This window comes from Aethalodelphis obliquidens, unplaced genomic scaffold (assembly GCF_003676395.1).
Source record: "Aethalodelphis obliquidens isolate GAN/ISIS:26980383/991018 unplaced genomic scaffold, ASM367639v1 scaffold8, whole genome shotgun sequence".
NCBI classification, from domain to species: Eukaryota; Metazoa; Chordata; class Mammalia; order Artiodactyla; family Delphinidae; genus Aethalodelphis; species Aethalodelphis obliquidens.
Window position 1 is genome coordinate 53,960,383 of NW_020837952.1, and position 14,642 is coordinate 53,975,024.

The 14,642-nt window shown below is 48.9% G+C and overlaps 1 protein-coding gene across 1 annotated transcript; it reads right to left on the reverse strand.

The window, feature by feature from the left end:
• Positions 1-424: 424 nt before the first annotated feature.
• On the reverse strand, positions 425-11,894 carry CIMIP4 (ciliary microtubule inner protein 4). Its single transcript, XM_027107532.1, has 4 exons — positions 10,855-11,894; positions 8,843-8,987; positions 770-880; positions 425-574 (listed from the first exon to the last, which is right to left on the reverse strand). Exons 1-4 carry the CDS (start codon positions 11,482-11,484, stop codon positions 483-485), a joined length of 978 nt encoding a protein of 325 aa, XP_026963333.1. The 5' UTR covers positions 11,485-11,894; the 3' UTR covers positions 425-482.
• Between the last annotated feature and the right edge of the window lie 2,748 nt (positions 11,895-14,642).

Genomic DNA, 14,642 nt, shown 5'->3' on the forward strand with positions numbered 1-14,642 from the left:
TTTGTGTGTAGGGGGAAGGGTTAGAATTCCCTGAGACCAATCAAAACTACTCCTGGATTGGAGAGGGCATGGCTAGTTCTTCTGAAGTCCATTGGGTCTTGGGGAAGAAATAGATGTCTGGAAATAATTGGGGTTCTGCTAGGGAGGTCATGCAGGGTTAAGATCCAGCAGTGTCCACTATAGGAGCCCTCCACACAGGGCAAGGCACCCTGGGCTTGAGCAAAGTTCTACTCAGCTCTCACATCCTTTCCTGGAATTATGGGGGAAAGGTGTGTGTGTGTGTGTGTCCCCAGGAGGAAGGGCTGGGGGTAGTTTGGGTCCTTAGAGCGTCTATCCTTCCTCAGTAGGTCTGTCCAGCACTGCACATTGCCCCTTCCCCCAACCTGAAGAGCGGCGCCAAGCAACGGCGAAGGTTCAGATGTGTGTCTCTCTTTCTTTATTAGCGCTTTCTTTGAGTGGAGGGCGCCTCTTCTGGGTTGTATCTACAACTTCAAGTTCTTGCTTTTGCTCTTTTCTTTCTCATCCAGTGCTTTCTGCAAGTTCATGTTCACCGCATTTTTCCGGTGCCACCGTCCTGCAGAGAGCAGGGAAGGAACCAGCACAAATCACCCAGAGGACCTCTGAAGTGTCCAGGCCCCAGTGGTAACCCATATGTCTTCTGAACCCACCCCAGAGTTCTAGCTGCTGCTGTGGTCTCTCTCTGGACCTTGGGGCCAACACACCCTGCCCAGGGAGTGCCCACCTCCCACACCCCCAGCTCCCCACCTACCCAGATCATCCGTCTTCCTGCCATGCCAGTGCTGTAAGTCCCTCACTGATTTCTCAATCACCTCAGGGGTGTAGGAGGCCTTCATGAGGCTCTTCATCTCCTGTGGGGCCCCTGTGGAACCCCATGAAGCAATCCCCAGAAGCCCCAAGTCAACAGAGTTCAGGTACTCCAGGGTTCCTATGTCAGTCTCCCCTGTGGATGGTGGATTGTGGAAGGGTGGGGTGTGGGGAGAGTTAGGCAGAGGGAGGCCGGCCTAGGCTCAAATACCAGCTCCATCATTTATGCACAGTGTGGCCTCAGACAAGACTTTAACGTCTCAGAGCTTTGGTCTCTTAATCTATTCAAAGGAATAAAATGTTCTCGCGAGACTGGGAAGATTACGTTCATTGGAGCAGCTGGCACGTGGCAACTGATACCTGTATTTTCAGAAAATGTTTATGTCTGTGTGTAAAGTGAAAACACACACACACAAGAAAAGAAGTTACCGTGATCAAAAGTCAGAAAAATCATCAAACAGAGGACCAAATTCCAAAAGATAACAAGGATTTGAATGATCCGTTACAGAATATAAAATAAGTATCATTTAATGTGTGAAGTTGTGAAAAAGAGAATAAAAGTATAAGCAAAGAATAAGAAACTAACACGACATTGTAAAACAACTATACTCCAATAAAAAATACAAAATAAACTAACACAACATTGTAAAGCAACTATACTCCAATTTAAAAAAAGTTAACACAACATTGTAAAGCAACTATATTCCAATAAAAATTAATTTTAAATAAATAAATAAATCTATGAGAAAAGAATAAGAAACTATCCAGAAAGAACAGACAGATTAGTAAAAGAAGCAAATGGAATTTCAGAAATTAAACATAATAGTTGAAAGGCAATGGATGGTAAGAGGCCTGGGATTTGCTTCAAAATAAACTGGGGTGGGGCTTCCCTGGTGGTGCAGTGGTTAAGAATCCACCTGTCAATGCAGGGGACACGGGTTTGAGCTCTGGTCCGGGAGGATCCCACATGCTGCGGAGCAACTAAGCCCATGTGCCACAACTACTGAGCTCACGTGCCACAACTACTGAAGCCCGTGTGCCTAGAGCCCGTGCTCCGCAACGAGAGAAGCCACCGCAATGAGAAGCCTGTGCATTGTAACCAAGAGTAGCCCCTGCTCGCCGCAACTAGAGAAAGCCCGCGCGCAGCAAAGAAGACCCAACGCAGACAAAAATAAATAAATAAAATAAAATAAAAATAAATAAATAAATAATATATAAATAAACTGGGGTGGGAATGAATGGGTGAGTGGGTGGGAAAAAAGATGAAACAAGGTTAGTCTTGTATTGATAATTGCTGAAGCTGTATGATAAGTGCACCATGTATTTATTAAACTATTCTAAGTTTGAAAATTGACATCATAATGTTTAAAAACAAATTCAACAAACAGGTAAAAGAGCTGATTATATACAGCTGAGAAAAAATGGTAAACTGGTAGATATAGCTAAAGAAATTAACTAGAATGCAGCACAGAGTGGGGAAATAATGATGTGGAAAATATGAAAAAGCTGTTAAATGAAGATTAAATGAGAAGGCCTAACATATGTCTAATTGTAGTTCTGAAGGAGAGAGTGGAGAAAACGGGGAGGGACAATATGTGGAAAGCTAGTGGCTGGAATTTTTCCAGAATTGATGAAATATATGAATCCTTAGATTCAAGAATAACAATTCCCCAGTGAGTGTAGGTGAAAATAATTCCTTACCTAGGTACAACCAAGTAAAATTTAGAACACCAGAGACAAAGAAATCTTAGAAGTAGCCATAGAGAAAAGACAGGTTAGTTACAAAGGATAACGAGTTTGATTAACCATCAAAGCCAGAAGGAAATTAATTGACATCATCAAAGTGCTTTACAAAGAGAAATCAACAATCTAGAACTGTTTACAATAACTGTCTTCCAAGAATAGGATGAAATAAAACTTTTCTGAGCTTAAAATTTACCAACAACAGAATCTCACCCCAAATATCTTCTAAACAACATACATCAGAAAGAAAAAAATAATCCCAGAAGAAAATCTGAGATAAAAGAAGGAGTAGTAGGCAAAGAAAGTGGAAACATTGAATAAATCTAAATACACGTCAATTATGATAACAGTACCAATGTTGAATATATGGGCAAAATAATGACTGTGATAGATAAGTGAAGATTTAACATATGCTAAGCACAGTTTTCATTCAAAACTTTACAGAACTTACTCACTGAATCAACCCTAAGAAGACGGGGGTGATTATTACCCCCATCTTGCTGTTGAAGTCACTGAAGCACAGAAAGGCTAAATCACTTGTCTAAAGTGACACAGCGGGTAAGTGAAAGATGGAGGACGCAACCCCGGACCTGCGGCTCCAGAATCCACAGTTTAAACTACTTTGCTGGGCTTCCCTGGTGGCGCAGTGGTTGAGAGTCCGCCTGCCGATGCAGGGGACACGGGTTCGTGCCCCGGTCTGGGAGGATCCCACATGCCGTGGAGCGGCTGGGCCCGTGGGCCATGGCCGCTGAGCCTGCACGTCCGGAGCCTGTGCTCCGCAACGGGAGAGGCCACGACAGTGAGAGGCCCGCGTACCGCAAAAAAAAAAAAAAAAAAAAAAAAAAAAAAACTACTTTGCTTATGTATAGTAAAAAAAACCCTGTAAAATAATAACATGTTAGCTGATATGGGGGGTGGAGAGAATAAATGTGAAGCTGTCCAGCATCCTTATATTGTTCAGAAAAGCTGGAATACCTTGATTAACTTTAGAATTTGTTAACTATGCATGTAACAATGTCAAAGATAGGGAATTTCCTGGCAGTCCAGTGGTTAGGACTCCACGCTTCCATGGTCGGGGAACTAAGATCCTGCAAACCACACGGCGTGGCCATAAAAAAAAAAGGCAAAGATAACCACTGAGAGAATAGGAAAAGTAAGGACAAAAATTGGATTGGGGAAAAAGGGAAGCTCACTCAGATCCAAAATAAGGGAAGGAGAAAGAAAGCAGCCTAGAAAAATTAGGACAAATGGAAGATACAAAATAAGATCATAAAAATAAATCTGAATATATCGGTAATTAAAATAAATATAAATGGAGTAGGCCAACTGATTAAAAAACAGAGGCTCAGGCCACAGAAAATATTTTCCAGATATATATTCGTTAAAGCATATTTAAAGCAAAAGGACACAAAGAGGATAAACATGGAAATACAGAAAAAGATTAATACCACAAAAATACAAATCAAAGCAATCTGGTCATACTATACTAATATGGGACAAAATAGACTGTAAAGCAAAAGCACTATAAGAAATAAAAGCAGGGCTTCCCTGGTGGCGCAGTGGTTGAGAGTCCGCCTGCCGATGCAGGGGATACGGGTTCGTGCCCCGGTCCGGGAAGATCCCACGTGCCGCGGAGCGGCTGGGCCCGTGAGCCATGGCCGCTGAGCCTGCGCGTCCGGAGCCTGTGCTCCGCAACGGGCGAGGCCACAACAGTGAGAGGCCCGCGTACCACAGAGAAAAAAAAAAAAAGGTGGGGAAAAGCCTCCTGGTGGGCTTCCCTGGTGGGGCAGTGGTTAAGAATCCGCCTGCCAATGCAGGGGACACGGGTTCGATCCCTGGTCCGGAAAGATCCCACATGCCACGGAGTAACTAAGCCCGTGCGCCACAACTACTGAGCTTGGGCTCTAGAGCCCACGAGCCACAACTACTGAAGCCACCCGTCTACAGCCCGTGCTCTGCAACAAGAGAAGCCACCGCAATGAGAAGCCCGCGCACCGCAACGAAGAGTAGCCCCTGCTCGCCGCAACTAGAGAAAGCCTGTGCTCAGCAACAAAGACCCAACACACACCAAAATAAATAAACTTATTTTTTTAAAAAAATGTGAACTCTGACCCCAGACTGCCAGAGTTCAAATCCCAATCCCAACCCTGACTATCCCTAGCTGTGTGCCCTTAAGCAAGTTACTTAACCTTTCCATGCCTCATTTTTTCTTTCTTTAAAAAAAAGGGGGGGGGGGAATTATAGCACTATAGCATTCACTGTATAAGATTCTTGTGAGAATTAAAATGTACATGAAGTACTTAGAGCAGGGCTTGGTGAATGTTACATGCGACCCATAAATGTAGCCATTATTATTATTTAAAAATAGTTCCAAAGAATCTACAAACAAATTATCGGAATTAATAGGTGAGCTGAGTCAGGCTTCTGGATTTAAGATTAAAGACCAAAACTTAAAATTGCCTCCATGTATACAAGCAGCAAAGTTAGAAAATGTGATTTTTAAAAAGTTACTAGGGGGAAGGGTAAGCTGTGACAAAGTGAGAGAGTGGCATGGACATATATACACTACCAAACGTAAAATTGATAGCTAGTGGGAAGCAGCCGCATAGCACAGGGAGATCAGCTCGGTGCTTTGTGACCACCTGGAGGGGTGGGATAGGGAGGGTGGGAGGGAGGGAGACGCAAGAGGGAAGAGATATGGGAACATATGTATATGTATAACTGATTCACTTTGTTATAAAGCAGAAACTAACACACCATTGTAAAGCAATTATACCCCAATAAAGATGTTAAAAAAAAAAGATACTATTTGCAATAAGCAGCAAAAAAATAGATAAATAAGAGATTCTTCAAAACAAGTCTAACAAAAAGCTGCGTAATCTTTATTAAAAAAATGACAAAATGTTATTGACGGATATTGAAGGAAGATTGAAATTAACGGAGTTGTAGACCATACTCATGGATTGGAAAATTCATTATCAAAAAGCTGACAACTGTCCCTAAATTGAGCTGCAGGTTCAATGTTCTTCCAATCAAAATACCAACAGGGTTTTTTCATGGAAATTGACAAGCTGATTCTAGAATTTATATGGAAGAGCAAAGAACCTAGAGTAGCTAAGACATTAGCTGCTCCTGCTGCTGGTGATGGAGTGGTGGGGGGTGGGAACAGCCCAACCAGATATCAGACTACTTATAATACCTTGATAATTAAAAGTGTAATATTAAACCAGTGGGCAGAATAGAGAGCCTGGAAACTGATCCATGCACACAGGGAAACTTGATGGATACCAGCGGTACCACTGCAGGTCACTGGGGTGGGGGGAAAGATGAGATTATTCAATAGAAGGTACTGAGACAATTGCTAATCCACATAAAGGAGGAATTAACAATGAATCTCTGCTTCACACTGAAAAGAGAAATCAACTCCAGATGGATTAAAGACTTAAATGTGAAAAGCTAAGCTAAATATTTTAGAAGACGATGTAAAAGATTATCTTTATGACTCAGCATGGCATAGGATTTCTTCAACCCACTCCTCCTGGAACCTTCTCTATCTCAGTAAATAACAATTCCATCTTTTCAGTTGTTCAGGTCAAAACCCTTGACATCTGGGCTTCCCTGGTGGCGCAGTGGTTAAGAATCCACCCACCAATGCAGGGGACACGGGTTCGAGCCCTGGTCTGGGAAGATCCCACATGCCGCGGAGCAACTAAGCCTGTGCACCAAAACTACTGAGCCTGTGCTCTAGAGCCCACGAGCCACAACTACTGAGCCCACGTGCGGCAACTACTGAAGCCCGCGTGCCTAGAGCTTATGCTCCACAACGAGAAGCCCATGCACCACAACGAAGAGTGGCCCCCGCTCGCCGCAACTAGAGAAAGCCCGTGCGCAGCAACGAAGACCCAACGCAGCCAAAAAATTAAATAATTTAATTTATGAAAAACAAAAGAAAAACCTTGACATCAACCTTAATTCCTCTCTCACACACCCCAAATCCATTGATTAGCACATTCTGTTTGCTCTGCCTTACACACAGGGCCAGACTCCTCCTGCATCAGGTCACCTTCACCATTATCTCCCTGTGCCGCCATACTGCACAATAGTATCCACTAGAGTCGTGCAATGCACCAGCCCTGCTCTCGAGACCAAGCCTCCATCATTAACCCCACCTGGATTTTTGCAGTCACCTCCTCACTGGTTCCCCTGTTTCTGTCCAGCTCCCTTACTTTTCTTCTCAGCATAGCAACAGTAGTGATCCTTTAACCTAAGTCAAACAATGCCCTTCTCTGCTTAAGACCTTCCCGTGGCCTTCCCCACCTAGCCCGTTTCCTCTCTGATTTCTTCTCCCTTGTCTAGCCACTGCTATACCTCCCCAACCTGGAGCAGCAAATGCCAAGATCTGGTCGGGTGGAAACGGAGGGGGACACATGGGTGAGGCACACTGACAGTTGGGTGCAGAGAGCAACGCCCTAATTTGTAGCGCTTGCCAATTTGTGGAGTGTCAATGCAGTTGACCCTTGAACAACATGGGTTTGAACTGCTCGGGTCCACCTATGTGTGTATTTTTTTTTCAATAAATATAGTACCTGTATGTTCCTTTTATAGATCTTTAAAAATTAACTAGGCATGGGGAAAGTTTGTGTTTGGTAGGAAGTCACAATACATGGGATCAGAAGAACTAGGGTTTGAGTCCTGATTCTATCCAAACTATCTCAGCTTCCTGGCCTTGGGTGAATCATTTATCAGTTCTTTTGTTTTTGAGTCAGAGATAGCAGTACTTGGATTTTTGACTGTGGGGTGGTGTAGGCACCCCTGACTCCCCCGTTGTTCAAAGGTCAATTGCACGACCACGGCCAATTTTAAGATCGCTCATGATGCCAACAGTTCAGTAAAATTTAACAATCGACTCTTAGAAGCTGGAGCAAGCTGGTTTGCACTGGTTCCCAGGGTTTGCCCCCTTGACACAGTTGTGTTTCTCAGGCTGGGTGAGGGGTACACAGACGCTTTTTATATCATTCTTTTAAACGTATGTAAACATCACCATATAAAGGCCTACGTGAGAACTACTGAGTGATCATTGTTAAAGACAAGTGGAAGGCCGATTCCTGAGGCCCAGAACGGGACAATGTGAGCTGTATTCTCTCTCCTCTCCCCAGGCACCACCCCTTCTTCAAGCTCAAAGGAAAACCCAGAAAGGCTTCCAGTGGCTGTCTGGTTCCTCGGGTGATGGGGCTCTGAGCCAGGTAGGAGGTTTACCAAGCCCTGGGGACACTGGAGAAGGCATGGAGTAAGGATGGAGGAAAGAAGGGGGCCAGGAAGACTTGACCTTTTGCAATGAGGTCAAACTAGAACGTGGGGCCGGAGAGAAGCCACCGCTTGCTGACCAAGGACCGGCATCCGAGCAATCGGTTAAACGCTTGGGAACGGGGTCCTAGCTCCGGAGGTGACCCGGGAAAAGACTCTGGGACTTTGGAGGCAGAAGAAAAACCTGGATTTGAGTTTCACATCCACCTCCTACTACTCTGGGCAAATTGTTTCCCATCTGCCTGTGATATGGAGCTAGGAGCACTCCCCTGACAAACAGGACCGAGGGGGACCCAGAGGACACATTGCAGATGTCCGGGCCTCCGACCCACACTTTGGCCCAGAGGTGCCACCAGTGGGATCCGAGAAAGAAAAGGGCTGGCCTGTCAGCTACTAATCACTCACTGTGGGAATTCCCTGGCGATCCAGCGGAATTCCATTGCAGGGCGCACAGGTTTGATTCCAGGCCTCAAGGCTCAGCAAAAAAATTAAAAAAAGAGGACTCACTGGGGGCTGCAGGCCAAGCGCCTGCACAGAATCCTGCCATGTTATTAGCCCCGTTGTACCAGGAAGATTGCCTGAGGCTCAGAGGTTAAGGATCCTGCCCGAGGCCACACCCATCGGCTGAGCTGACCTTTGAACACAGGAAGCCTGGTACTGTCACTGTAACCAAAGGTGGCCAGATCAGGGGTGCCCCGGCCTCCTCTTGGCAGATTAAGACACCAGAGGGACAGGGAGAGTAAGGGCTGACTGCCAACTGTATAGTGAGGACAGACTCGCCAGGGGACTGGACATTCCCAGCACTCGGCGTAGAGCCTGGCACAGAGGAGGCCCTTGGTGGCCGTGAAATGAGTGTCCCTGGAGATGTATCCTGGGGTCTTAGATTCCTTTGGGGGTCCAAGTCCTCCCTTGCCCAGTGCCTTGGGGACTATAGGCGTTCACAACCCCCACCCTTGCCCTTCAGCCTGACCTTGAAACAAGTTTGACCGCATGTTGTAGCCCAGATCATAGTAGCCTGAAAAGACGGAGGTGATTTCAGTGGGACTCTGGATCCTGCTGGGCCGTGAGCTTGCCCTTTTCTGGCCCTCCAAGGCTTCACCAATGGCCCTTTGAGCCTGAGTAGGGAGGGAGGGAGGGAGGAGAGACAAGGGGTAGAGAAGCAGCATCAAGTCCCCTATCTCCCCTCTAACTTCTCCTGCCTCTGACCCTGCCTCCACCACCCTCACCCCACCCTTAGCCTGCAGCCTTCAACCTACTCCCAACCTACTCCCTTCAGCTGGCATAGCTGAAGTCCCTCCACACTCCCACACCACCCCACCTCCCACATGGGCCTCGGGCATCAAGCATGAGAACGATCATGAACGCTTCTCCCTACATTGGGTACGTACTGTAGAACATCACCAGGGGACATCTTTATAAGATGATATTATTCCTACATTTTATAAATAAGGAAACTGTGCCTCAGGGCGGGGACTTGCCCATCACATAGCCGGTGACCGAAGCCCTGGCTTGCCTACTACAATGGGAGCGTCACACAAGTCAACTCTAGGTGGCTCCTAATATTTCACCAGGGGCAGCTCCTTCCTTGTACCAATGGGGAAACGAAGGCCCGGAGTGGTTGAGCTCAGGCCTAAGAGCCATTAAACCTGGGTTTGGGTCCCAACTCTGCTGTCTACCAGCTGCTGGTTTGGGCAAGTCTTTGCTCCCCTCTGGGCCTCAGTTCCCCTACTCATAAAATGAGGGTGGGGGCAGAACTGGGTGGCCTTTGCAGTAGCTTCCAGTTCTGATACTTGCCGGCCTGATGACACTTGTGATCTGGGTCACAGCTGGATTAAAAAAATAAAAAAAAAAACAAAAAAAACAGATCTATTGATTTAAGCCCAGGACCACGATGGCCAAAGAGAGAAAGGGCACCTTCCCAAAGCCAGGAGGTGCAGTGAGAGATAGTGACCATACAGCCAACCTCAAGTTGGGACAAGATCCTCCAAGTGGGGCAGGGAGTTTAGGATTGTGACCTCCCAGACTAGCAGGTTGTGAGGCGGGGGTGTACCCCCACCTTAAGGTGACAAAATGAAAAGGGGCCCCGCCCATAGCCTTTGTGACCCTGGCTCTCCTGCTTGCTCTGTGTGACCCTGGGCAGATCGTATCACCTCTCTGAGTCTCAGATTTACCATCTGTTAAAAAAGGAAGCAATGACTCCTGCCTGGCCTGCTGCTCAATGTAGTCACCATGAGGGTTGAGACAGTGGCTTTGAAAATACGACTCAAAATGCCAGAGCAGGTGACCATTTGACCAGAAATGGCAGATAAGTTTCATCTCCACTTTCAGTGGATCAGCATTGAGTTCCTAGAATGATGTACCAAGTGGGAAAAAGTGCCAGAATCGATTAGTGATGTCTGCCATGAATGCGGGCTAGGAGAGCTATGGAATGCATGCTGTGTATTTGCCAGCCTGATCTAGTCTAACTGCCTCACTTTACAGATGTAGAGACTAGAGCTCAGAGAGGAGAAGTAACTTAGCCAAAGTCTTTCAGTATTCTGGGGCAGAGCCAGGATTCAAACCCAAGTCTTCTGATTTCCAATCAATCCTGTCCCCTTTAGGAGACTTGAGCTAAAAGCATCTATTTCAAACACAAGACTTCTAACTGCAGAGTCATTATGGGCCAAGGCTCCAGAATCTGCTGGCCAGTTTGGATCCTGTTTAAGTTTGGTTAATTTACTTAAGCCTGTTAAGCCTTGGGCTTCTAATCCATAAAATGAGGATAATGATAGCACCTCCCTCACTGGGAAGATTGAACGGTTAGATGTGACGACTAAACAGTGCACGGGATCCGGCACAGAGCAAGTGCTCAGTAAACACTACTTTCTGATGATGTTATTACAGGGATTCTGTACTCAAGAGCAGCTTCCCTAGGGGTCCTCATTGTCAGTCTCCATGCATGACCCTCCTGCCGCCCTTAGCCTCCTGTGCCCATTCTGACACCTGCTCTTCGGAGATCAGCTGGTCCACCACGTTGCTCCCAAACTTGTGACGAATGTTGTTGGGAATACTGCTGCTACTCTGGCCCTGTGCCCCCAAGTTGGGGTCTTCCTCCAGCCCCTGGCACGGTTGAGCCCCCTCTCGGAGGGAGGCCCTCCTCTCCCTCGAGGAGGGTCTGTAGCTCTCCTTCTTCAGGGACCCCGGCTGTGAGTCCCTCTGGGGAGAGTCCTGGCTGACAGCCTTCAGGGGTGGAGACCGGATCTCCTCCAGGGAGGCCTGCCCGAGGGAGCTGCCCCGGGGGCTGTGTCCTTGGTACATGGATGGCTGTGGGGAGACTGGGAGCTGGTACTTGAACTTGGAGGTATCCAGTGGGCTACGGGCAGTTCTCCGGGGGTCCGTGTCCTGCTGGCCTTCCTTGCTGTTGTTCAGATGGGCCCTGGTCAAAGTGGTTGTACCTAAAAAGGGAAGAGAGAAGGAAGGAAGGAGAGGAGACAGACAGATGTAGAGAGTGGAGGGCAGGAAGGAAGACGGTGATGGGGGTGGGGGTGGGGGGAACAGACAGACACGGAGCCGCAGAGATCCAGAGCAGGAAAAAAGGCAGGTACGGAAAGAAGTCATGGGAGCCAGAAGCATGGGTGAGAAATCAGGAGAGAGACCAAGGGAGAGGGTAGTTCAGCCCGCCAAGCCTCCCGCTGTACAGGGCAGCCCTCATTGTTTCTGACAATAGGGACTGCAGCCCAAGCCTGACCAGCCTTGGGGCTAGCTGTGTGACCATCAGCAAGGGCTGTGACCTCTCTGTGCTTTAGTGAACCTGGCTCCATTTGGGCAGTTCCCTTCCCCACCTTGAACCCCCCCAGCAATCCAGTCAGGAAAACCAGCAGCTGTGGAAGCTGGCAGAGGGCATCCCTCAGCGTGGCCAAGTCACACGGCTGGAAAAGTACTAGAGCTGGATTGAGCCAGCCTTTGCTCCCCATTTAGAGCTGCTCCCCAGCCCCACTTCCCTCCTCTGTTCTCCAGCTAATGGAGCGGTGTCGTCCCAGCTGCTTCCGGGCTCTCGGACCTCAACCGCTCCCCTCCCCTCCCCCCACCCCACTCCTGCCCTGACTCCCAGTTCCGAGGATCTCCCGTTCCCAGCTTACAGGTCTTCTCCTCATTCTCTTCCCCCATCCCTGGCTCCAGCCAAACAGACCGCCACTTCTTCCCCACCACACCCTGCGATGTCCAACCTCCCAGCGTCTGCTCAGGCTAGTTCGCTGCCCGGAAGGCCAGCCCCTCTTTTTCCCTAAGTCAAAATCCTACTGCTTGGGCTTCCCTGGTGGCGCAGTGGTTGGGAGTCCGCCTGCCGATGCAGGGGACACGGGTTCGTGCCCCGGTCCGGGAAGATCCCACATGCCGCGGAGCGGCTGGGCCCGTGAGCCATGGCCGCTGAGCCTGCGCGTCCGGACCCTGTGCTCCGCAGCGGGAGAGGCCACAGCAGTGAGAGGCCCGCGTACCGCAAAAAAAAAAAAAAAATCCTACTGCTTCCTTCCAACGCAGCCCCACCAGGAAGTCCTCCCTGACACCCACCCCAAGCTGCCAGGGCCATCGCCTCCTCTCAGCTCCACAACTCTGTCCCCAGCACGCTCTGCAGGTCTGTCTGGATTTTCCCCTTCTCCATCCTTGTGAGCTACAAACCCTCTCATTTCTCTCCTCCATGCGGCAGGGGAGTCACTGAGGCAGGTCCACAGGTGAGTCAGTCCTGGGCCTCCCTCAGCACCCCCCAGAGCCCTGTGTACCAGAGATGCTGGTGACACCCATCAGTGAGCGAGTGAATGAATAGATGGCTGCAGGGGTGTCAGACCCAGGGTCACCCTGCACCCCATCAGTTCTAAAACGTCCTTCCTTCTCATGTTAGCATCGCTGACAACAGGCTGTGTCTGACAATCAATGGGCCCTGGTCTAACCAGCGATGTTTTCTTTCTTAGTGACAGGTAAGTAACAGTGCATCTTACAACCCACTGGATGGAGACTTAAAATACACATTTTGAATAATGTTTTACACATTATAATACCCAAGTAATATGTAAACTCTTTCTTACTGGGCAAAATATAGAAAACGAGTCAGTCCCCACCCTCTCCCCACTTCCAGCCATGCCCACAATCCTCAATCCCAGGTTATAGCTGTAAGCTTCTTTGAAGAGCTTCCCTCCCAGACGTTCTAGGTGGGTCCTAGCGCTTTTGAAAGATGCATAGTTTGGCTTCACTTTGGTTTACAAATGCGATCAGATTCCATGTATTGCTTTGTAACTTGCTGTTTAAAAATTTAACACTGTGCCTTGGGGATCTCTTCTTGGCCACAAACACACACCTAACTTTCCTTTCAAACCGTGCAGGCTTTAGCGACTGCCCTGCCGGTGGATGTCCAGGTTTCTTTTTCAGAGAAAGCCGCTGGAAATGGCAGGTTTTGCCAGCCACAGAGGTTTTTATTTCAAGCCCCCCTTGCCCACCCGTGGGGGCTGCAGACCCTTCCCCAGGGCAGTAGAGACAGAGAAAGCTGAGGTCCAGGCCTGCCCGCTTCCTCCTCACCCTTCTCCTCCCCCCTATCCTCACCCCATGGAGCTGAAGTCGGAGGATCCTCTTCTTGACCTTCTGTCATAGACACAAAAGAGGAAAAACCTGTTCCCCAGAGACCAGACTGCCTACCCTCCCTCCCATCCTGGGTTCTGCCCCCACAAGCAGATAGCCAAGCAAAGGGGCGCTTCTGGGGACAACTAAGGCTTCCAGGATGGGGACAGTGACCCTTCTCAAAAGAATGGAGGCGGAGAGCATTAAGAGCAGTCAGCACCAGCCTGGTCAACCACGGCCCCTCCCTGTGCTCGTGGGGAGACTGAAGCCCAGCGCAAGCCTGGGCTCCTGAGCCCGTAGGTCTCAGGGCTCAGGACTCCAGGATCCGTGCTCCCATCTCTCCCAGGCTATGCTCCTGCCCGCCTCTAAGCACAGCGAATGTAAATTGTCTGCTCACCCTCCACCTGCCCTTTGGGCTTAGGAGCGCTCTAATGGCCAGGACCGTGTCTCGTGTCCCCTGGCTCAGAGAGCCAATACCTTCACCAATTCAGCCATCAGGCGAGCACCTACCGTGTGTCAGTGCTGTGCTAGGCACTGGGGCCCCAACAGTGAGCTAACTGGGTCAGCCCCCATCCTCTTGGGCTTAAATGTTTGTGGAATGAATGAATGAATGTCTGTAGCTGGCATTCCAAGAATCTCAGTGCGGTCCCACGCTTCCTCCACTCCCTTCCCCTGTACAATGGGCAGAGTTCATCCTACTTTGCTTGCTGTTGTGAGGATCAAGCGATCAGTCATCAGAGTTCTCCAAGCTGCGTCATTTATCAGAATCCCCGGCAGGCACTCATTAGAAATACAGATTCCTGGGCCCCTCCTAGAGCTGCTGCAGCAGAATCTTCTTGTGAGAGGCTGGGATTTGAGTGTTTAACTAGGCCTCCAGGTCATTCGGGTCTTTGGAGAGAGCTTCCAGCAGGAGCCTTGCCCCAGCGTCCCTCTCTCCACATCCCACCCGCCAGCCCCAGCCGCCAGCCCCTCACCCGTGGGGACCTTTCTCAGAGCTGACCTGACCCAGTCATTCCTACATGGAAACCCTTCCCCTCGTCCTCAGGGCAGAGGCCCTGCCCTTGGGATCGGTCCCAGGACCCCAGCCCAGCCTCCTTGCCCACCTCCCTTCTCCAACCTTCAAGCCATATTGAATTTCATTCAGCTTCACCAAATCACCAGCCCACTCTAACTTCCAGACCTTTGCC

Coding starts and splice junctions, on each gene's coding strand:
- CIMIP4 (XM_027107532.1), bottom strand. CDS start 11,484: ATGCTTCTGGCTCCCATGACTTCTTTCCGTACCTGCCTTTTTTCCTGC. Junction 8,988..10,854: donor AGCTGATCTCCGAAGAGCAG/GTGTCAGAATGG, acceptor CTCCCTACTCAG/GCTCAAAGGGCCATTGGTGA. Junction 881..8,842: donor GCGGTCAAACTTGTTTCAAG/GTCAGGCTGAAG, acceptor GGGGTTCCACAG/GGGCCCCACAGGAGATGAAG.